The sequence below is a fragment of the Serinus canaria genome, chromosome 5, assembly GCF_022539315.1.
Source record: "Serinus canaria isolate serCan28SL12 chromosome 5, serCan2020, whole genome shotgun sequence".
NCBI lineage: Eukaryota > Metazoa > Chordata > Aves > Passeriformes > Fringillidae > Serinus > Serinus canaria.
The window spans coordinates 45,619,378-45,644,493 of NC_066319.1; the positions used below are offsets into that span (position 1 = coordinate 45,619,378).

The 25,116-nt window shown below is 36.1% G+C and overlaps 1 protein-coding gene across 3 annotated transcripts in view; it reads right to left on the reverse strand.

Moving 5' to 3' along the window:
- The window catches only part of TTC7B (tetratricopeptide repeat domain 7B), a 119,180-nt gene that overhangs the window by 21,595 nt on the left and 72,469 nt on the right, over positions 1-25,116 (reverse strand). For all 3 annotated transcript variants that reach the window (XM_050975344.1, XM_030240255.2, XM_050975343.1), the window contains 4 exons: positions 22,438-22,554; positions 18,246-18,343; positions 7,841-7,981; positions 5,552-5,754 (listed from right to left, as the gene is read on the reverse strand). In XM_050975344.1, the coding sequence (XP_050831301.1) occupies positions 5,552-5,754; positions 7,841-7,981; positions 18,246-18,343; positions 22,438-22,554 (559 nt within the window). The remainder of the gene's footprint in view (positions 1-5,551; positions 5,755-7,840; positions 7,982-18,245; positions 18,344-22,437; positions 22,555-25,116) is intronic.

Consider the following 25,116-nt stretch of genomic DNA (forward strand, 5'->3'; position numbering starts at 1 on the left):
TGAAGCAAACAGGGAAAAACACTTCCCTAATTTTTCACCTTGATTTTCCACTGTAATATACTTCAAGCACTAACGACCATGCAAGTTGATTTTGTGCAATTTTTTACTGCACCAAGCACTGATGGTTTTCTCTTGTAAGGCTAAAAGGGGAAATAATATTTTCATGACAGAAGAGAATATAACCTCTGAGTGCCTCACAGCAGATGGAGTATTTAAAATATATTGAAATGGTCCTTGAGTCACTTGAACTCAATGGTTTCCAGCCTAAAATGCAAGCAGAATGGCCATTGTTTTCTCAGGGTACAGAATGCAATCACTTGAAACAATTTTTTCAGATGTGGTCAAATCACAGTAAAATGCATTCTGTAAGGAGCAGTGAGTTTTTGGCCAAACATGTATTTTTGCTTTCTCTACTTTTTGTGAAATGATTTTGAAGTTTCTGAAGGGCAAACCCACAACATTTTACACACAAATCTACCAAAACCAATGACCTTCATTTCTCCATTCTTCTTCAAGCACCCTGTGCATAAGAATGCACTTAGGGAGTGAGTCAAAGGAGCACTGAGATTTGGCATCAGCATTAAGCTCTGCAGTAACCAGTTACACCCCAAACCACCCATGAGAACCAGCACAATGTGCTTAGGAAAAACCTGTGAGGCCCAAACCAACAATCTTACTGTGCAGGGGCCTGAAGATGAAAATCAAATTAATTACTGAATGTTCTCCATATGAAAACACTGAATTACTGAAGAAAAAAGTCAGTTGCATGACTGTGATTCTCTTCCTTAATGCCCATGACCCCTTCAAACAGCTTCTGAATTCATGTTTTAAAGCATTCTCTGTTTTTCCTTTTCTTTTCAATCAACTCAACATCTGTGCCAGGCTCACAAGCACACACAACCCATACATACTGCCAAGGCTTCTTTCTGGCAGTGTCTTTGGGTTGAAAAAAAAAAAAAAAAGTCAGTATAGTACAGTAAGAAATAAATAACTGTATTTATAACTGAGACTTAAAGCACACACAGTTAATTTAAGCCTTATGAGATCTGGTTTAGCTATGCATAATTATAGGAAACTAACAGGTATCTAACAGCGTGAAGTAGGAAATGTAACTCCCTAAGATATTGCTTTTTGAAAACTAATTTCTACATGAGCAAATGGTTTATGTAATTTCTCCCTTCCTGTTTTAGTTTTCTGCTCTTAGGACCTAAATTACTAATAAAATTATCTGGCAAGTGCTATGGTTTTGGTTTTTGTTTTTTTTTTTTGATATTCAGGAAATACTACGGTCTTCTGGGATTATAACAGCATACAAATGCTGGATACCTATTTCATCTCAAAGCTAAATTTAAGCAGGAAATTTTCAGCCTGAGAGAGAATACACAGATTTGTTTCCTGGACAATAGATTGAAATATTCATTGCCATGTCAGGCATTACTGAATGATGGCCTGTTTCAGGAGTTTCCAGACGTCAGCAGTAGGGCTACTTTCCACAACAGCACTCTGACTGCAGAAGATAAAAGAATGTTTATTCCTTTTTTTGCAGGGGAGGAAAACAATGAGAAAAGCAGGAAGGCAGCCATAATGCAGAAATCTGGAGGTGGTGATAAAGGGTAGGGAGAATGGAGAAAGTTGTATAAATAAATCCATTCTGGCCAAAATCAGGCAGGTGATAACCATAGGTATATGACACTGAAGTGTAAATCATCTTTTAAAAGTTAAGCAATTAAAGAAAATTTTAAATTTCATTAGGTGTGAGAAAAAATTATTTGAAATACAGAAAACAAACCAAAGCATTTCAAACCTTTAGAACACAAGTTCATGTTGTTTTTTCCGAGTGCACTATACAAACCTCAAAAAGAAGAAAGGACACTGCATTTGTTCAAAAGAATTCTGTAAAGTACACCTAATTAATACTGACATGTTATTGCTTCCCTCTTGACATCTTGTGAAGAGTCAGAGCTAGCCAAATAGCAAGTTGGTATAACCTCTGCCTTGGAGAAAATTTCAGGTAGTGACAAAAAGTAAAAAATAGCACCTGAGAACAAGGCAGAGCTTAAAATGAGCATTGCTCAACAAAATAAAGGGAATGAATACATGGATTAAAACATGAACTGTGCAGGGAATAATAATTTAGTTCCACAAGGAACTGCAGAGAATTTAAACAGCATTTCTCCTTGAAAAAAAGCTAGTTTTTTTTGTTAGGCTGATTTAATTACGAAGCCCCCCAAAATGTTAGAAGGGGTGGAAATAGCAGTGAGCAGGAACAGGAACACGCTGCCCCTGCAGCCAGCTCCCTGTTGGAATAGCTCCCAGCTTAGGTAAGCAACAGCATGGCCCAAGCAGCTCCATTTCCCAAGTTTAGTTGAGCAGAATACAGCTAAACCATTTTTCATTTACTCATGGATCAAGACCCCAACACTTGGTGTTATGTTGTCTTAGGCATTTCATTTGGAGGTAAAAACCTTCCCTGTCAAACCCTCCCATTTATGATCATCATTTTGTTGGCAAACAGATCTCTTTCATCACTCTTAACTGCTCCAATTTTCACACCATCATCAAGATCTCCTGGTTTTCATTTTAGTAACTCTCTTGAAACAGGAGTAAATCTGTGAAGACCTTAGAGACAGCAGCAAAATGAGTAAGAAATTGCTTAAAAATATTGTAATTTTGCAAAAATGATGATGCCAGCCAATAGAAAGCAATTTAATTCAGATAATACACTAGACTTCTGCAGAGTCTTCATGGTCACACTGACAGAATGTGGATCTGCATGAGAGACAAATGCAAGAGTCTTTTGGCAGAAACTCCAAAACACAGCACATGCTGTAACTCACAGGAAGAAGTACAACACTTCTGAAGCCTCAAAACTAACCTTTCTGGTCCCTCCTGACACAGCTCTCCAGTAATTTAAATTAACAAGGGTGTTTCTGTGTAGTAACAGTAGATCACATTCAGGAATAGGTACTTAAGAGAGACTTATGGTGAAAATAATGTATGAAATGTTATATGAAAAATAGTAAATTTTTCTAAGTTTAGGTTTTCATCCTTCTTACCAGAGTGATGTAACTTCATTAAAAGGAAGGATTATTAAAGTAGAAAACTCCTATTCCCAATATGCTATTGTTGCTCATACAAATTGAAACATGTACTTTATTTAGCTTTTTTTTTTTTCTCCTCTGGACAACTACAAAGACTCTCAAATCAAAGATCCAGATTCTCAAATCATTAGCATCAGGAAATTTTCTTGAGTGTCAGGTGTCACTCATTCTAAAATTTTGATAAAAACAAACAAAAGTCCTTTCAAACTGATTTCCAATTCAAATATTTCAAGTAATTTCACTTGGAGAAGCAGGCTAGAATTCATGCCATCCTTAAATCTAAGCATTGCTAGAAAGCCATACCAAATATTTTTTAAATATCAAATTAATCCCAGAAAATAAAGGGGTTTTTTTGCACAGAACTTTCATTCATAAACCAAATGTCAGCTTAGAATTGTGAATATAAATACTAGAAGTTAATGTCTGAGCTGTTGTCATAGGGGCTAGTACCTCCACATTACTGCTGTGACAGCTCCCCTGCCACTGAGATCATATTTCTTACTAATAAATAGGTAAATGTACACAAAGTGTTGGGATGTACAGATATTCATCTATACATGCAGGCAAGAGTAAACACTGCAAGCTTCCTCATTAAAATACTTTTTGCAATAGTCAAAAGGTCAAGAAGGATACAGGAGCTTGTACTTTCTCCTACATGAAATTACATAGACATATATTTTTATACTATACATATTGAATATTTGTATTTAAGCAGCATAAATCTCTCAGAATCTACTCAAAACATTATCCTAGAGCAGAAAAGGTGCAGAACAGTAGAAAAAGCTCTTAGAAAAAAAATTTAAATTATAAGAATCCTTAAAAAGGACTGTCCAATCCCATGAAATGAGCAGTTACCTTCAAGCTAGGACTCAAACAGAAAATCTCATAAAAAGGAAACCTAGATTGGAAGCCCAGTAATTTTCATCTCACAACACATGTCTCTTAGACAGCTAATTTCCCAGTCATTCTGAAGAGCACTGTGTGTTTACAGACTATTTATTCAAAAGTGCATTCAGAGGAGGGGCAAAAAGACACCCAGCAAACCATGAGCTTTCATATTCACTGAGCTGCACTGCTTTAGATTGACTGCCTGCTTCTTCAGGAAAGGCAATCTTTTGGCATTTGTCAGCAGGCTCAAATATCCTGAAATGCTGAAAAAGGTGAAACAAAAAACTTTCTCTGTGCTGCCTTCCTATCTGATCTTTTGTCTCATATGTTTCCCTCAGGGATGCACAGGAAATTTATCTGAATAATTCATAAGTACCTAGGCAGAAACCAGCTTCTATTTCTGAACAAAAAGATTGGGTAAGAAGCTGATTTCAGTTGTTCTATTCTGTTCTATCTGGAAGAAAACTGGATTAAAAGTAATTTTCCTAACACAGTAAGCACACAATATATACATGTGTGTTACCTATGAAGTATATCAACAAACATATATTTATACTGGGGAAGGTCCCTTTGTACTTAGAGCTATTCATTTGGGGGCAAGACTGATTGAAAAACCCAAGAAATCACACAGCACAAAGGCCATCAATAAACATGCAGAAAGCAGCAAGCAGCTGGACTCTGCACTGCTGTGGCCTGGAGTGCTGTGTGCAGCTTTGGGCAGCACAGTGGAAGGAGGATATCAGGGAACTGAAGGCATCCAAAGGAGGGCAGTGAGCACCATGAGGGGCCTTGAGGGGAGCCTGTGTGAGGAGGGGCTGAGGGCACTTGGTCTGTTCAGCCTGGGGGAGACTGAGGAGACCCCACTGCATTTAGAGCTTCCTGTGAGGAGAAGAGGAGGGGCAGACACTGATCTCTTCTCTTGTGACCAGTGACAGGACTGAAGGAATGGCTTAAAGTCATGTCAGGAGAGGTTTAGCTTGGATATCAGGAAAACCCAGAGGGTGGTTGGGCACTGGAACAACTTCCCCAGGGCAGTGGTCACAGCACCAGCCTGAGAGAGTTCAAGAAGTGTTTGGACAATGCTCTCAGACACATGGTGTGACTCTTGAAGTGTCCTGTGCAGGGCCAGGAGTTGAACTTGATGATCCTTGTAGGTCTCTTCCAACTTGGAATATTCTATGATTTTATGAATTTAACTTTTACTTCAGAATACCAAAATGCCTGGTCTTTCCTGTAGAGTATCCAGCTACAGTATCTAACTCTTCTCTTACCACAAGCCACCTTCACTTCCCAATGGCATGAATATTAGGCAGATGCAAACTGCTTCTTCTTCTACAGTTTGTACTAGGATTGAAATAGTCTTTTGGCCTGCAAATCCTTTCTATGTCCCAACACACAAACAACAGAATAAATGCCAGGAAAGACTGTTTCCAAAGCATTGTGTAATAAGAATACAGATCCCAAACTCACAAGTTACAGGTTACCTACACCAAATCAAGACTTCACAGTACAGTACCACCAGTTGAGATGACATTGCTCATGACCAGGGGCTCAAGACTTACCAGCCTCTGCATGCTTTTCACATGGGTAGGACTAATGGATAAGGCCTCTTCATACCAGCGTTTGGCTTCATCGATATTCCCACGAAGTTCAGCCACCTGACCCCTCATGTAGAGAACATAATGGGACATTGGAAAGAGATTAGCTGCTTCCTGGGTACATGCTGTAGCCTCAGCAGGCTTTCCAATTCCTATGTAGACTTCAGCTGTGGAAGGAATGTCAGGACCAATTAATGATTCTTGCTTCATCATACCATGACTAGATGTTGTGCTTTATTTGTAAATAGTTTCACTTTAGATAAAGACTATTTTCCTAAAAAAAATTTGCATCTTAAAAAAGAAATTATTACCTAAATCATTTTAAATGCATTACTCTTTCAGGAAAGTCATTTTTCTAAGTGTATCAGGACTTAAAACTTCTAAATAGCTGTTTGACACCCCAGAATACTCTTTCTAGTTTGCTATTTCTATCTTAAGTCTTCGATTTTTTATTTTTTTGTTCTTGTGGAGAAGTCTCCATGGCATAGCAAGAGAGACTCCTCTCTCTAAGAGAACTGGAGAAAGACTGTTTTGGAGGTGGTAAACTGACTGAAAGTCCCAGGATTTGCCCCTTTACATTGATAGTGAGAAAGAAAAGAGGGTGTGGGAGAAGTAGAAGTGTTCTGAAGGTTTATTCTGTTTTTCTTATTATTTTATCTTTTAATTCTGTAATAAAGTTTTCTTTATACCCTTTAAAGTTTTGACCCTGTTTTGCTCTCCTCCTAATCCTTATCTCACAGCAGGAAGTGAGTAAATAATTCTAGTGAGTGCCCTGGCATTTGGCCAGCACTAGACCCACTACATTCATTGGTGAGTTGGCTGGGAAAGAAACTCAGACTGGCAAATCAAAGCTGCCACAACCCACAAATTTTTTTTAAAAAAAACCAAAAAGCCCCCCCCCAGACAGTGAATAAGTAGTGGAACAAGCTGCCACAGAAGGCTGAGAAATTATCAGCATTATAGGTGCTAAGAGTTACTGTAGATGGTCATCTGTGGCAGTTTATAAATATTTAAAGTCAATGCTGCCACAATGCAGAGCAGGCAACTTTACTACACCCTGCTGGACCTTGCCCTATTCTAAGCTGTGTTGCCTTTGAGAAGCCCAAATGAGATCACTATTATTAATCACTGGAATTGCTTTCTTTCCAATCTTCTGGGCTTTTTCTCTAAACCACTAAACCATTTCAAACTGGGAGCCATTACCCTGCAATGACTTTCACACCACAAAACTGTAGATGTAAAAAGGTAAATTTAAATGCTATGTAAATGCTAAATAAAGCACTGTTTTGTTGAAAACATGGAAGAAAAAAAATATGACACTAAAAAATGCTCTGAAAGCAGAACAAAGCATTACAATTGCTGGCTGATTTCTAAATTACATCTTTCTGATCCAGCTATCAATAAAAACAATTGCATGCTATACATTTTAACTGTATAAAAATATACTGGATCATAATTTTCTGGTTAAAACTTTATGTAACAGCCACTGTGATACTGCAGTTAGCTTGAGGCATCATAACAATACTAAATCCACTCAGGATGACTCCACATTTAGACAAACAATCCTGAATCTTTAACATTAATGAAACCAGCAGGAAAAGAACAGAATTCAGGCTCATTATCACAGCTGCAAGGGACAGGCTGCTTGATAGTACTACTACTGTTTCTTTCCCTGCATATGCAGTTCTTTTCTGTTATAAAATTGTGTAGTTACAGGAACTCTAGTGAAAATCTTACAAACATTTTTTTCCATTCAATAGATTCAGTGACCTGGGATTAGCTCAGCTGGTTGGAGCATGGTGCTAGTAATGCCAAGGTCACAGGTTCCATCCTCTCATGCATCATTCACTAAAGAATTGCACTTGATGATCCTTGTGACTGCCTTCCAAATCAGAATATTCTGTCATCCTGCAAGGACACCAAGATTTCCAAGCACTAAGATACTCTAGGTATTTCAGAAACTAAATTCTTCAGGGATAAGGGAGGGAGTACTGTGTTTGTTTTACAGAAGATATGACTCCACTGCTAACAGCTACATTCTAAAACTACTGCCTTATCTTTCATAAAAGATCTTACACACAGAGCAACTCTAGTGTGCTTTTTATTTCTTGGCTTGTTTTGGTGCCTCACACATGGAAATAATATGATCTCATAAGCGGTAACAGATTCTGAATGAGGCAAATAGATTTTGGGAAGTCCTTAGCCTAGCAATAAAGGGGAGGGCATAAAAAATACATTTTACTATCACAATACCTGCATGTAGCCATATTTGAGCCAGAGTCATCCAAGGATGCAGGGGACCTTGTTTAGGGGCACTGCTTTGCAGGGAAGAAGCAACCTCAGACAATGCTTGCTCCACTCTGGAAGCTGCTATTGATGTGGCATGGACTGAACCTGTAAAAGTAATAGAAAGAATTTACCAGCACTGAAATAATGAAGGCCATATACATGGCATAAAAGATTTAATTGCAACCCTTTTTATAAGAGGCTGTACCCCAAACTCAGCATTTAATTTACATTTACCATTTTGGAGAATTTTTATAAATGCCAGATTAATTTTCTTACGAAAGCTTTCATACTGGTCTGAAAGCCTATATAAAAAACACACTAAACTTTGGTAACTGTACCTGACATTTTTTGGGGTTGCTACTAAAAATACTCTCTATTAAACACCTTAGAGGTGTCTCTATTGGCACCTTTTTTCTGGCAATGTGCAATCCAAAAAAGGTTTGTGGTGGTATCATACACTGTAGTCTTCAGGTTGCTGCATTCACTCTGATGTTAGTATTAACTGTAACTTTCCACAGAGTGCAATTAGAGGATTATTTTACAACTAATAACAGAACAAAAAAGAGAACTAAAATACACACAGCAATCACAACATACACTATCACTAAAATACACACAGCAATCACAAAATACACCATTAAACTGCACTGAATGTAAAACTTGCCTAATCAAGAAAGCTGAGTTAAAGCACCTTGTGGCAAAAAAGTCCACAAAGTTTTTTTGCATAGAAAACATTCCCAGAGCATACTAAGGATAATTCTAATAAAATGTATCATTTCCAAGTCAGATTAGAATCTCACTGGAAAATAATAACCTTTTCAAAGTACTGGAATTAAAAAGCTTCTATGACTAGAGAATATCTAATGGCAACTGTACTTTTGATAGTCAATTACTGCCAGCATATTTAGTCATGACTTTTTTTTAAATCAAGACCATGAATGTTTTAAATACACTCCTTCTTGTCATCTAAGCCTCAGCATAACTCTAGTTGTTTTATAATTACAAATTACAAAACCTCATATGGATTAGGCCTGATTAAAAAATAAAGGCACTAAAATATTCCATAATGGATCAGATGAGAAATTGTCTAATTCCATCACCTTATCCATAATGATCAACAATGGCAGATACTCCAAAAGAAAATACTGAATCCTGTACAAGTTGAACTGCACCCCAAAATCTTGTCCTCATCATTACAAGTTAAGAAATAAACAAAATCTTCACTCAATATCACAGGTTTTCTTAGAATTTTAATGAGAAGAGATCTGTCACATGAAATATATATTTTTTAAGTGTGACAAGATAAATGAAAAAACCAGTAAGCACCAGAAATTCCTAGATCAGTAGGAAGTTAGTCTGAAAGTATTCATCACAGTTCCCTTAATTGAAAGAAACAAAGGAAAAGCAGCACAGGACATAATTAGAATTTCATGTCATTATGAACAAGGAATTGCCCTGGATATCTGAAACAGTGTCTGGCAGTAGAGTTTGCTTTTCTTTTTACTGGCTGATGAAACAACTTAAAATCCAGCCTGCACAGCTGAACATTCACTCTAGTTTTTGTCTCCTATTTTAAAGCTTAAATTCAGAAGAAACTTAAAAGGGAAGTCTAAGCAAGAAGCATATGGAGTGTGTTACTAGAAAAATACTGGCAAGTGTACCAAAAATAGGCACCAGTCACGAGTACCCTCTTGTCTGAGAGCCATTTCTGTAAAGCACATCACTGTAGCCTTCCAGGAACTAATAGTGAAAGCACCTTCTTCTCTCCAGAACAATTTGTAAAGAAAAGGTGAAATTCACTGCCACAAAAGAGATCATCTAATCTCTTCCATTGGAAAAGCAAGTATGCAATTTAGTGTTTAAAAGGGCCTGTATTTTCTATTATTTAAAGCAAGGACTCTGGCTGCTAGTCAGGCCACAAGTAATTTCATATAGGAATTGTGCTGTTAGATTTTAAGCCTCCAGTACTTAATCATAAAGCACATATGATAATACATTATTAAAACTTTTTTTACATCAATTTATTTATAAAAAAGAACTATACCGTATAAGATTCTTACAAGTTTCTGTGCCATCTGTATTAAAACTAAACAGAGTGAATACTGAATGCTTCCTACCCTGGATCTTATAAAGAGTGGCATAAAAAGAGGAAAAAAAGTTTAAAAGTTTAATTTTTCTTTGAAGTGGTATCATTCAAATTGTTTATATTTCCTCTTTAGGAAAAAGGTATCCCTTAACATATTGCAGCAATTAGTTCTCTGAAGAAAACACAGACATATACAAAGCAATGGCCAATCAGGCACCTTGCAGGGACATTGCACTGATGCTAATACTGTACCCCATAAAGCCCTCAATGCTTTAGTACTGCACAATTAGCTGCCATCTGACTCACTTCTGGCTCTTTTTTGTTCAAACACTTCTAGTAAAATTTTCATTTCATAAACTAAACATCATTTAAAGATCTTGTGTACTAAGAAGTTTTTCCTACATGCCTTGAAATTTTACTCAGGTATTTTCATATTCGAACTAACTTATTTATCTGGACCCTTGCCCTAACCCAGGATGTCCTAACAGCTTCAGATCTTTATATTCACATGACAGTTCTAAAACATACAGTCATTTCAGCTACCACTGGTAAAGATACAAAGTGGCTTGTGAGAAACTGAGAGTAACAAGTATGTCTTAGAGTCTCCTTGAGGCTTTATAGATCCTATGTAGCCAGTTTATTTGGAGGTTCCCTGTTGGTTTTGTCACCAGCTCTGCTCTCTTGTCTCCATTTTATCTGCATTTGGCTTTCTTTGGTCTGAGGTCAGGACCCACAGCCAAACACAAACATATTCTCACTTTCACTTACAATTCACTGTGTTGTAGCTTCCTTCAAATGCTCAGATAGAGTTGCAGCAATTACTCATTTAGAATTTTACTGATGTCTCATGTACAAAAATACCTTTGCTCCTCCTGAGTAACTTCTATACCTGCTGTTATAGCATGTCATTTGAGACTCAAGAAAAAATTCCCTCCAAATAACACAAGCAGCAAAGAGTATTTATTTTGAAATGGAAATCATGAGGCCTGGAAAATTAATATATCACCAAAATAGATCCTGGCTACTCACTTTCATTTGTTTAGCTTTGTTCTGAAGCTTGTTTATACTAAAAATGCCAAGTGTGAAACAGGGCCAGTCTTTGCAAGACCCAGAATTCACTAGTTAAATTGATTAACATCTGGAATCACAATCACATTGCTAAGTGTGACAGAAGGCCTTAACCATGACAAAATGTTCCTAAACCAAAAAGGTAAAACCTCCCACTCAAGTTTCCCATAATGGCACTTGCCCAGAATCTAGTTTCTTCTAATCTAACATCCTGTCTGCAACAACCATGTTGAAGTTTCAGTGTTTCAACTCAGTCTCAAATAGAAAACCTACCAAGAGCCTTGAACAAAAACAATTTACCCAAGAAGTTAAGTCATGTCACAGAAACCTTTCTTTTCCAAGTCACACCTACAGTTAAACTTTTGTGAATAATGTATTCAGTTTATTGTCTTCAGGCTTTTTGTAAATGTTACACAGGAGTCCACATGAACTCCCCCATTAAATACCATCTATAAATACCACACACCCTATGGAAATGAGCATGTCATGACTTCTTCAGTTCTTTCCTTGGTCACTTCCACATAAATTCTTCACAATGCAGTGTAATGAACATAAACTAACATGTGGACTCTATCAGGACCTAGATGGCATGGCAGCTTTGAGAAAAACAAAATCACTTTGCTATGTACATCAATTTCCTATCTGAAAATGAGCAATAGAATGGACTGTCATCCTTCATGGAACATGTTCATATCAACTCACAAAACCACTATGGCATAAAAGAGAATGAAAAAATAAAATAATAAAATAAAAAAGAATAAAAGAAAAAAAACTCAATAGTTTTACATTCATCCCATTTTAAACATTTCAATATTCACATAAAGAAAAAAATGCTTTAACTGCAATGCTCATGCAGGAGAAAAGATAAAAATCCCCATGACTCAACTTTACATGCACACAGAGAGCTGGAAGTAAGAACATTAGTGGTGTGACACACTGAGAACTGTAGGAAAAGCAATTACATAATACAAAGAGGCAGCACCTTCTGCAGGACTAATACATCCCTGAAGTGATGCATTTGATATGACAGACTGGCAGATTTAGCCAAAATTCACAATTTTTTTTCATCTAAAATTCATTAAGAGTCTGAGATACTTTTCACAATCACAAATTACAAAGCTATCTTATCTTACACTACAAATTTGTGCATGGAGATGACGTAGTCAAGTAAGGACAGCATCATTCACAAAGCATTCTCTCAGCTCTTTGAAAAAGATTTTCTGTGCTTAGTCATTGTCAAACATCTGGGGTTATGTATCTTCTTACTTTTCTCTCCTTCACTAAATTGATCTCCTACACTACCCCAAAAAAATTTATGCAAAGGTAAAGTAATCAATGAAAAATACAATTGAATGCTATGAACACAGCTTTATAAGGTAACTGATTAGAGAAAAAGAATATTAATTTATATCCTGATTAAAACAGCAGTTATTTTTATTGATCTATATTCTTCATTCTTTCATAATTTCATTATTTCAAAGTGTACTCCATTTATTTTACAAGCAAAACTCGTACCACAAAAGAAAGTAGTAGCTTATTACAACTCATGACAGTAGTTGCACTATTGTGTTCTGGATCAGCAGTGCTATAATACAATGTACTGGCAGTTGGCCATTGTGTTACACAAGACCTGCCTAATATATCTTTATTTGCAGTCCTCTAGAAATGAATACTGCCTCTTTAATTATTAAATGCAAGTGTTAGTTGAGTGCATTCAGGTCTCGTAAGATTACAGCCCTTAGGGTGACTGAATGGGCAAAGAGCATCAGCCTTGCTCTACAAACTATCGAGCTTCAACTACTGATGGACCAAACACGTACGGCTTGTGCTAAAGGAAAAGGTGATTTTAGTCCTTCAGAAATTAATAGAACTGCACAGTCAATACTACTTACAAACTGAAAAAAGGGAGTAAACCCCGTGAAAGTAAGCATCTGATGGATTGCCTTTGGATAGATCAAACCACAAATTACAAACCAAAGTAAAAAGAAAAAAAATGTTATATAAAGATATATAAGCCAGAAACTGTAAGAAAGCCAAAGGATTTCTGATAATCTTCAAACTATAAATCAGGTTTACAAGATTTCAAAAGATAAAAAAGCTAAATAAGATGCTACACCTCTAAAATCATGTTCCTGTTCAACAGAAATTGGAAGTCAAGTCAATAATACAAAATGCCCTTGGCTTCCTTCACTATAAGAAAATTGAATCGAGCAAGATACAGAACATGAGATTTTCAGCCCCTGAAATTATATTATCATACTATAGGCATCTAGGGAAACTGCTCCTTACTCAGACAGCTTTAACTTTCATTAATTATTGACACCATACAAAGGACTCCAATATCTGTTTTCTTCTTTTTCGTGGTTCTGCTGCTTCACATACAAATGGTAGAAGCTCCTTTCCCTGAGGATACAGGAGCTTGGAAGTGGAAAACTTGGGCTTCACAAAATGGAATCTAGCTTTATCATTCTTTCAGTTTGCCTTCATTCTTGAGTAGGTTCTTACTAACTTAGAGCTTTGCAAACAACAAGAACAAGTAATGTAATGTTGACTGGGAGGTACTGTTTATAGTATAGGTCTGAAGAAGTTCAACTCAATGACACCCAAACCTGTAATAGCAGCCAATCAGCTATTCAAATGCTTCAAGGAAGTCAGACTCAAACTTCTGTAGGACACAGATTTCCTGGCACTTCCAGTTACAGGCTTACATAGCAGGTAGTGTTTTCAAAACCCTGGTCTCATGTCAGCTATTTAACAAGTGAATTTTGCTAATACACAAAGATTTATTTGCTACATTTTGCTTGGAACTAATATATTTGACATGAAACTGGTCTAAAGACTACGTGCCAAAAACTATTTAAGAACAGATTATAGTAAATTCAGTGACAAAAAAAAGTGCTCTTTATAAAGGTATGAATGAAGAACAATTTAAGAGAAATTAAAAGGAGTTAAAAGGTAATGGCTTAGAAACTATGCTGATTTTACCCTGTCACCTGAACTACTCCAGCAGCATTAGTGTACACTTTGTATTTAAACACCATGGAGACTGATCATACAGCTGGTTTAAATTGGCATAATTTCAATTATCAGAAAGGCTCTTGACTTGAAAGAGCAGAATGCTGATTTTCAGTGCTCTAATGCCTCCTCCAAATATTCCAAAATGCCCTACCTGTATCATGATACACACTGATATTCAGGCAATGGTTCCCTTCATGCGAATTTTTAGGGAATGTTTTGGTTGTAATTAGTTAAAGGCTTTCTGAAATTAAGTTATTATTAAAAACTGTCCAGGTAACAGGAGATTCTGTGGCAGGGACAGTCTTGTTAGGCAAAAGATGCCAGCACTGGAAATAATTTACATCTGTAAATGCTACAAAGCAGCCTTGACCAATAATCTCTTTCGCTGAACACCTATAATTCTCTGTAACATTCATGAGAACATGAATATGTCTGTAGCTTTACATCTTTTGGGATGAATAAAACAGCCTTCTCTGATGAAACTCTTAAAACCCATGCAGTTTTTAATGAAAAGCAGCTGAAAGGCCGGATTTCACTGACACTGTTGAAACATAATCTATTCAACCACGGTTTATCAGCTGTGAAGATTATCAGAATAGTACAGCACAAACATGCTCATCAGGAATAGAAAGCCAATTTACAGCGAGAAGGTGAACAGGGCTCAGGAACTTGGTCACAGTATGGAGAGGCTGCATGGGGCCAGACAAAGGTATCTGGTTTAGGATGAGGATGAGGAAGATGAGAAGATACAAACAGTTGGAGAGGAGACTCTGTTCTTGAGAGAGAAGATGAGGAAGTATCAGAGGCTAAAAAGCGAAACAAAGAGAATGGTAAGGGGGTGTGGAGTGGGAAAGGAAAGAAAAAAGATCCAACAGGGTTTAGGGGACTCATGGATGCCAAAACCGCAAAGCATTTGTTTCACTGTTCGGTAAGATCAAAATGGCTCCTACATAAAATAAACATCACTTCTGAAAGCAACAGCAACAAAAATACCCCTTTACTTATATGTGCTCTTCTTTCATAGTCAATTTAGATTTAAATACTAGATTTAAAAAGGAAATAAAATACTTTTGTCCTTATGTTCCAAGGCATAAAATTTTTAAAAAATATATTTATGGGAAAAAAAAAAGCCAAAATCTAAAACTCACGTAATATTGGTTCTTCCTATGATAAACTAAATGAACTGAAAGTAGACTGAACAGTAAGGTTTTATAAAGATTGACTGCAATTTATCTTAAGCAAATAGCCAATCAGTCTGTAGAGATTTGCATATTTTTGTCTGTCTCTGAATATGAAATGTGTCTGTGTCCCTGTGAGATTGCTTGATTCATCAAAGCTCTTTTTTTCTCCCCTCTAAATTTATTTTCTTCATTGATATATACAAACATAACTGCATGCCACTCATGGCAAGCCAACTGAAACAGACAAGTTTAAAGTAAATTTGACATAGTTATTGATCAGGACATTAGAATCAACAGTCTGGCCTTGTAAGAAATCCACAATACACTCTTTTGAGACTTTAAAGGCTACACAAATTTAAACTTTAATCACTTAATCATTATAGGATTGGTAAGAGCTCCATATAAAGCAAGTTTTTAACCCCTTCTTATTTAAAAGTCAACTCCTGCTTAATTGATAGATTTTAAAAGAAGAAGAATTTACCCCAACTGCACCTGGATTTTCTTGGAAGGATTTTACATAAACTTCAAATATTAATTTTATCTCTCATTTCTTGGTACTTAGATGACTGAATTCAGATTAGACAAGCAAAAGGAATCATCATCATCATCATAGATGGCAAGCAAAGTTATGAAGTGGAAAATTTCCAAATGTTTACATGTATCCAGATATATAAATGTATTCACAAAGTAGCATTACACAAGGAGGGGATCAAACACTTCCATCCTGAGAGGATTTTCAGCCAGAACTTTCTTGCATTTTAACATTTTTTACTTTGCCAAATTCCTTCTGCATTTCTAAAGACTGTGGATCCCCAGATTTTGCAGGTCAGCCCTTTCAGCCCTACAAAGGTCTAACATCTTGACCATCTATTGCTTCTATCATCTATCTGTTGTGAACAATATTTTATTGACAGCCTGCTTAAGCTTTCTCAAACACTATGGCAAGCTTGACTGTTTTTATTCTTGTAGTACCATAATCTTTTAATTCCTTCCAAATGTTTATATAATATTCTGATTAAGAATTCTGGACAAATACTGGATGTGGAGCTTTTATATATATATATAATTACATTGATTCAGTAGATAACAAAGTTCTAGTCTTTGCCAGAAATTGAGTACTGGTATTGCAACAAGGTTTCTTCTGCTAAAATTAACAATTAAAAACCCCACCAACAACCAAAATCAACTCCAACTTCTCTTAAATAAAAAAAAAAAAAAAAAAAAAAAAAAAACCACCACAAAGGGACATCTACCCACTGATCCTCCACAATTACCTTTTATAAGATAAATAATCAAAACTGGATCCCATATTTTTAATTTTCCATCTTGTTGTCCTTGACAATAGAGTTAAGTTCTAACAATACAGCTGAGATCAGAAAAAATACAATTTGGACCTGCTAGAAAAATCAGAATGTATGCAGAGATCCTATCTGGATCAGGATATTGGCTGCAGGATTTGAATTTGGGGCAAGATTCTTGAAAAGCTCACTGTTTTGAACGAGGGTTCATCTTTACTTAAAAGCATTGAGGACTATGTAATCTTTAAAGTGCACCAATTCACTGTGCTCTCAAGTATGGCAGGAATAAAATGGGACACCCTGAAGGTATAAATCAAGAGCTGTATGTCCTCACTGGAAAAGAAACAAACAAAAACCACCACTAACCACAAAAAACCTTTCACAACACCCATCCCCAACAAGCACTTTTTTGAAGGCAAAAAACTGTATCTATATATATGAAACCCACAAAACATAGTTATGCTCTTAAAAATGAAACAATCAGCTAGACTAGAATATAGAATGATCACCATAGCAGGAGACAATGTTATCTTACCCCTTTTAATTATACAAATACATGAAGACAGAAGATTCCATGTTAATTGCTCCATATCAAATTGCTGGTCTTTGAAATCAAACAACCTGATCTTTGCAATCAAAACTGCTTGCACTATAGCAAGCACAGAACATGCTTTACATTCAAAATTGAACATTCAATCCAATTGAATTTTCAGAAGTTAAATAACTAAATTGGATTTTTCGCTACTGCACTATTGCGATATTAGACATACAGTACACATTTCAATGTGTCTAATTTATGGGTCAAGTGTACTCAAATTCATAGGCTGGCATATTTTCCCATAAGCTGTTTGTGTCAAATAGTGATTGAGCAGAAATACCCCCCTGAAAGGTCCCAGGAAAAGCCTTCTGTCATTTTAAAACCCAGAAAAAAGAAAACTCAGTATTTAGAACACAAGTAAGATATGGAAAAGTTTTGGAATTAGGAGCATCATGATAATTCCTTCTGCAATCTCCACAGAATGCATGGCTCATGTACTTTTTGATTGCATAACTTCTAAGGTATATTAGTTTGCATTGGGATAACTGAATATATTAATACAGGCAAATCATACATTGTCAGTATTTACTGACATGTAACAATATTAGCTTTTATGTGGCATACGTGTGCACCACGATTTTTTATATGTATGTAAAAATACCACAGTATGTTTGATTTACAACAAATAAATTTTGCTTATAATGTCAATGTATGTCCACAGTAAGCCTAGCTACCCATGTAATTATATTTTAACATCTATTTGAGATTTTAAATTAATTAAAAACAATGTATTTTATTCTTTTGAAACTCAAAGTTCTCTGATTTTTTAAAAAAATTATCTTCTAAACAAAAATGCCCAAATATTGAATGAATGAAAAAGCACAGGACTTTGGCAAGTAGGCTGATTCAGCATACTACTTTTTAGCCCTTGCATAAGGAAATACTACTAAACTCAGCAAGATCCATACCATAAATATTTTAATTTACAGAGAACATGGCCAGCAAGTATTTCATAAATTAAAAAGAAGAAAAAGAAATCTTATATCACACAATGTCTATTTCCACTTATATGACAATAATTAAAATATAACTTCATTTTGCAAAATCAAAAAAATAACTAATGCAAAATCTAGCTATGGCCAGACCACAACCTATTTTACTGTTCATATGCATTTCTTACCTGTTTCAGGATCACTGAAATCTGGTAATGTAATTGTATTGAGCTGTCGTCTATCAGCAATAGCTCTGTCTAACAAGCTGCTCCCACGTCCAGAATCACTGTAATGAAATACAGGAGTTGTAAGCTATTAAAATACAAAATTATATACTGATATACAAGTTGCATGCTGCCCCACTCCCACAAAGGTTCTTGCTATAAAAGTTACAGCTATGACCAATTTTAGTACCAAGCACCACTAACCACTCACCGTGCGTTAAGCCAGTTGCATTAAAACAGAATTAAGCTGAGCAAAATTAAATCCTTACTTACTTCAGCAATTGTTTTCATAATTAATACAACCAAAAAGGGAACAGTAGCTTTCAATTTAATTCATAACTAACACCTCTACAGAAAGAATCTATTGTACCTTGAATATTTATATGATATGGGGTGCAGGTTTCACAGAAAGCCGAGAAGGCAGGTATAAGTTAGAAAATCCACACTTTCTCTGGGATAAACAGAAAGGCTAAAGCCAGGACATCCAGTTTTAGGTAAATATGTTATAAAGGGCTGGTTTAGTTTTGTGTTTTCAGGTTTTTTTTAACATTCCTATTAACTGCCTAATGTTCAACTTGACTCTTAACAGCATAGCAGAAACATTTTGGACACTTCTAACATCTCAGGAGCATAAGCAGTAGCAGTGATTTTTACTGACTGCACCTATGGGCAAATGCACTTAACTTCTACTTTAGCAGTAAATCAGTATCTGACCCTCAGGCTTCTTGTAGATATGCCTCCTGGAAAACTAACTGCTCCTAGAACTACTATTAAAAATTCAGCACAAGAACTGGGACTGAAGAACTAAGAGGTTTTTCTCCCTCAGATCAGGCAAGCATTGAGACACATTGTCAGCAAAGTGTAAGGAAGCACATATGGGCATCCCTTCTTTAACATTCTATGGTAAATATAGTAATTTCATTTTTAGGATTTTTAAGTCTAGTACTATTCATTATCAATAAATATTTTCTTTAAAACCTCATGAAAAAACCAAACCATCCCAAAAACTTAATAGTAATTAAGCTTCAAAGCAGCTGAACTGTTAGCCCAACTTAGCAGAGTGCAATCTTTTGTCTGATTCTCCTGAACAGAAATAACTTTAAAATCCAATTCTAAAGTAAAGCCTGAGAGACTTTAATCTAAACTGCAAGCCTGGAATTCAGCACATCTCTCCATTTGCCTTAATTTTACAACTGCCTCCTTCTGAATTTGGACTGAATTAATGGCAAGAAGTCTCCCAACAGTTCTTAATAGTTGCAAAAGTCAGTGAAACAACATTCCCTCTTTTTAGAGCTGTTACTAAAATGGTAGAATAAAAATTTTGTATTACCATGCCATTATTGCATTATTTCCTTACAAGATGACATCATAATAGAAATCCACAGGAAACAGAGGGGAACTTTCTGGGCCATGCACTATCAGCTATAGTTGTTACATCACTTGGTGTAAATTTTCTGTGGTAATCACTTCCTCACTCCACATGCAACCACATGTCAAATGTTGCTGACAAGTAGAGCCAGACCTACTGTCAATATCTTCTAAGCACAGCACTGGCACTGTGGTTTGTTCCTTTTTTTTAAATGCAAACCATCAAGTGGAAAAGAATTCAACTATTTTCTAATGCATTTTAAGCAGTAGACTAAAGGCAAACACTTAAATCTTCCAAGTCTTGCACCACAAAATAATTTTAAAATTCATATTAACCATCTCATGAGAAAAAAAGTTTGTATTTCAATTAAAGACAAAAGTTCTACATTGATTGAACAAAGTTAATTCACACTATTGCATTTGGCCCTTTTTAAGGTATGTCTAGGTATTTGTGCTTTATTTTTATTATTAAAATTTTATTGAGGGCACTAAACCCATGTTCCCACTAAATCTGATTCATTGCAGAAGAAATATTTAATATAAACCACAGCTTATCAAAAAGGTAAATTCTTATCTTATTGGGAAAATGATACACCAAATTAGTCTTCAGTCTAAATAATAATAGAAAATGATATTTCAAATACACATAAAAGATATTTAAATCTTTGAAGAACAACATTATAGAAAGGTTTAAAATTATTAAAAGACCTTTTATTACTGACTTAAAGAGCTTTTTTTAAAAAGGCTTCCATTATTCCTAGTGGGAGACATAATTTTCAAATGGTGCTTTGCAACAAAATGAAGTCTGTGTTAAAACTAGAAAGGTTGAAAAATTAAAGTTTTCACAACAATCCTACACCACCATTCTCCAGTACAAGAGGAGTGCAGCTGGGTGAAAAAACCTTCTCAGTCCCATTTCAGGTCTCAGTGATAACTGTTACCCCTGGGTAAGAACTGGATGGATCTGGATCACTGTGATACAATATACAGGTACTCAGTCCTTCCATTTGCCATAGACCAGCCAAAGGAAGACTCCAACTCGGTATCCTCATTCACTGCTTGATGTAACTCTGAATGTGTGATTTGGGAAACCTGTCTCCTTTTATCATGACACTTCTCCACAGTTCCTGTTCATTCCATTCCGAATTTGATTTTAATGCACTACCATAACTTCAAGAAAAGACTTAGATGTCAAGATAAAAAAAAATCAGTATGAAAAAAAAAATCACATGAGAAGTAGTCCTCACTAATTTTTCCACTTAGATGTTCTTGGAGGAGAATGGTGCCAAGGAGAGTTATCAAGCACTGCTGTTTGAAGCTGACACAGCCAAGAGTGAGTTTTCACAGTCCCTGCTGATGTCTGAAGGAGGCTTTACTTAAAGTGTGTTTAACATGGCACAGTAGCTCTTAGCACAAAAACAACAAGGCAGTAATGACAAGTTATGATTAGAGCCCTGATATGTGTAAAGGATATAACAGCAGAGATGGAAGGTGAAAAGTTGTGTTGGAGTACATGCAAAGCCAGTCTGAAATTAGGCTTGCACAGAAACTGTAGCTATTCTGCAAAGTGCAGTATTCTGATACTAAACTCTTAACCCTGCTTGCCCACACACACAACCAGCTAACTAAAATAAAGCACCACCCACTAGGTTAGAAGAGAAATTTTCTCCCTGGCCCCTATTCCACATTCAGGCACTTTGAATTGAAAAGATTCAGCCTGAGCCTGTCTGGTTGCTGATATATTTGCTTTCTGTAACCTGAGTGATGCTCCCTGCTCCACAATGCACTGTCAGGGTCTCAATATGCTGGCATTGACTCAGGTGCCCTCCCAGGCTTTTCCTGCCACACCCTCCAAACTTTGCTGCTCTGAATGCTCATAGTTTTCCCTCTTCTGCCATTAGGTCAACTCTGTCACTCTTCTAAAAGAGATGCATGTGTTTACATGACTGGACTCAAAGTACAGCAAAAACTGAATGTCCATCATACTGCTGCACAGGTATCTGATACCAAGTGGTACAAAGCTCTTCTGCTGTAGCATCTCTTCTCCAGAGGTTGTCAACCCTTCAGACAACCAGGGAGCAGGAAATTCTGCTTGTGTCCTTCTCCAGGTATTTGATAAACATATTGAATAACACCAGCACGGATTTCTGCTAAGTAGCCTTCTCATTTGTTTCACAGCTTGTCTAAGTATATATGGCAAAGGACCTTGACAAAAGCATTTTGGAAACTCAAACAGGACTATAACAACTTATGTTTATATATTTGTTAATGCCTTCGAAGAACCTAAATATGTTCATAAGCAAGATCTCCCTTGAAAAAAACAGCCATGCTGACTATGCAAGGACATCATTTCTGTCCATGTGATCACTGATGCTGCCATGGGTCTAATCAATGTCTTGTCCTCTAACATTATTCAATGAAAACCCTTGAACAAAATTCCTACTACAGCAATCTCTCCACCAGACAATATAAAAGACTAAAACCCTGATCAGGACACAAGACCATACCAGTACACTGAGAACTGGGTAACTCATTTGAGTTACCCAATCTTTGTAACCAGTCTTTATCATTGCAGAATTTAGTAGCTTTGGCATTTACTTCATAGAACCCTGGGTAGTTCCACATGACCATCAACTGGTGTCTTTGAACCTCAGTCTCTAGATTTCAAGAGGATTCATTTGCTTATATGAAATACCAAAACAAGTAAATGCAGGACTTCTGACCTAATATTGCCCTGAAAAGTTACTAAGCAAGGAAGTGAGCAGCCCAGCACTCTACAGCATCTTACCTTGGGTTAGTTAGATTGTAGCAGGATTTCCAAATCTGGAGCATGTGTTTACAGGTAAGGAGTGCTTCATCTGGGCCTCTGCACAGGGACTCCAATTTGACTTTTGTAAACAGCAATCTAGTGAAAAGGAAAAAGAAGTTAAAAGATATTCCAATGCATGAAAAACATTTTTAAAGACAGCATCACACCAAACTGGAGAAAACTAAATTTCAAATACAGTAATAATTAAAATTTAATTAAGTAATTGCAATAAATATCTAATGCCATCAAAGTTACAGTGCTTTTTACAAGATGCCTTTTTCAACTGGACAGAAGCAATAGGTGACAGGATTTTTATGTTAATTAAAAAAAAGTTATAAGACAATGTAGTTTATTGAAATTAACAGTACCACAGGATTCCACAGGATGTATCAAGTTGTAGGCTCTCACCAGAGTAACCTAGATAGCCTCCTAGTTATTTAAAGAATATAAATGCAATGTGACAATAAAGGAGGCTAGTCCATTGGTAGGTACATTTATAGGAGTCACAGCACCTAGGAACAGACAATACTAGAAAAATACTAATTTAAAGGCAATTTTTAGCAAAATCTCAATTAAAAAGCACAAAGCATATATAGGAGGAGAGCATGCATATAAAACTGTTAGCCTACTTTCTGTTTTAAAACCCAGGTGTACTTTGGCATTTTATTCCACTGCAACCTTAATCATACTAAGTGAAAAATTTATATGATTGCTCATATGGTTTGCGTGGGAAGACTGAGAAGGGTGTAGAGGGGGGGGGAAATGTGTGAAAGCTCAGAAGTTTCTTATCCCAAATACAAACTTGGAGTCTGCTAATAGTAACTGAAAAGTGCAGAGAGTTTTCTCAAGAATAAGAAATTATATCAAGTTATAGTAGTCAAATCTTCAGCATTGCACTTAACATCCTCAGCAGAAACTACCCAGCATGTAAATCCAAAAATGAATCACACAACCTTAGTGTGCAACATGTGCATTGTGGGACTGAGGAAGAAACCAAAGGCAGCTTGCTGTGTTAGTCAAAGAAAATGAGCACCTGCCAGGTACATAATGTCATATGAAGTCTCACTTGATACCTTGTAAGAATGTAGAGCAGTGTAATCACTCTGTAACGTAGAGCACTCATACTAGCTTAGCTTTCTTCCTATCAGTAAATTGGATTTGAGTATAAAGGGAACTATATGGATAATTTAAAGTTGTATTTCATTTGGCAGAGATGTCCTCTCTAGATACTCATTTAACAGCAACTGTAACACTGAAAGAAAAACATGTCCAGCTCTGTCCATCATTTGACTGACAAGAGAAGGAAATATGACAAATAACATCCTTCTTCCTTCACACTCCTCTCATCTTGTCTACCCTTAACACATGCACATGCAAGCCTCACCCAAAGAGCAAGACCTAGGCATCAAAACCTGAAACCAAAATCACAGGAATCTGTCTCATACAATCCCTTTCCTGCTTCTCTGTAAGATAGTACATTTGACAGTTTGAAGAGCCTAGAAAAGCTCAATTTCTTAAAATTTGCGATCATAAAGCATTTTACAAAAGTTATGGAACATAATCAATTCAGAAGCACTGAATTTGCAAGTCATTCTAGAGTCAATAATCATAATATATACCTTATTATATACAGTTTACAGATAGACTGAATTTCTATTAACAGTTTTCTGGCATTTAAGAATCTTAGGGATTTTGTATCAGAGGGAAGGCACAAGGTCAGCAAAATACTAAGATTCAACAAGCAAAATTTAAAAGGAAAAATTGAGCAGGGGAAAGAAAGGGAGAGGATCTGGTTATTAAGAAATCACCAACATAACAGGAATCAGTGCAACAAAAATACTGGAACCTTGGCTACTTGTGTAGGATTCAACATCAAAACAGCAGAGGACAAATATACTTGTATAAGAATAAAAGCAACACATCAGTTTGGTGCTTTTGGATGCACGTGTTGCAACATCATTCTGGTTTCTTGTGCATTATGGCAGTCAACAGGACAGGGTGTTCACACATTTTCCAAAATACATACAACAAACAAAGTATATGATGGAAAAATATTCACAATTCTAATAAAGGTTAGGACATCTGATCTAATAAATGAAGTGCACAGGTGCAGGATTATCCACACTATAGGAAAATAATCTTGTGAGTAGAAAATGTTGCATTTATAAAGCCACATCGAGCAGTTTCCCTGGATCCAATTAATATTTGGACTATAAATATTAAAAGAACTAAGACACCTCAGAAAATTGAAACATGATGTTGTTAATAAAATGAAAACCTGCCAACTTTACATACTTGACAAATGGGGGAAGGAAGGGAAGAGGAAGGAGGCAATAGAAAGGAGGAACCCCATGTGACAAAGAGAGCTCCCATATTACCTTAATTTTATCAAGTTCCCTTGAAACATGGCTGGAAGTATAAGCAGGTCAGGAATAAGTATTACCAGGAAGGTTTTAGAAACTAAGAGGTAGGTTATCTGAAAAAAGATTTTCTGAAAGGTCAACTTCAAGCATCTGTGAAAACAGCTCTTCTGGAATACAGCTTGCATTACAGACACAGAGAATTTTAAACCTTACAAGACGTTTTGATACACTACGAAAATTATGAAGAATAGATAAAAACTACCAAAATTATAGGATGATAAAAATTAAGCTGTAG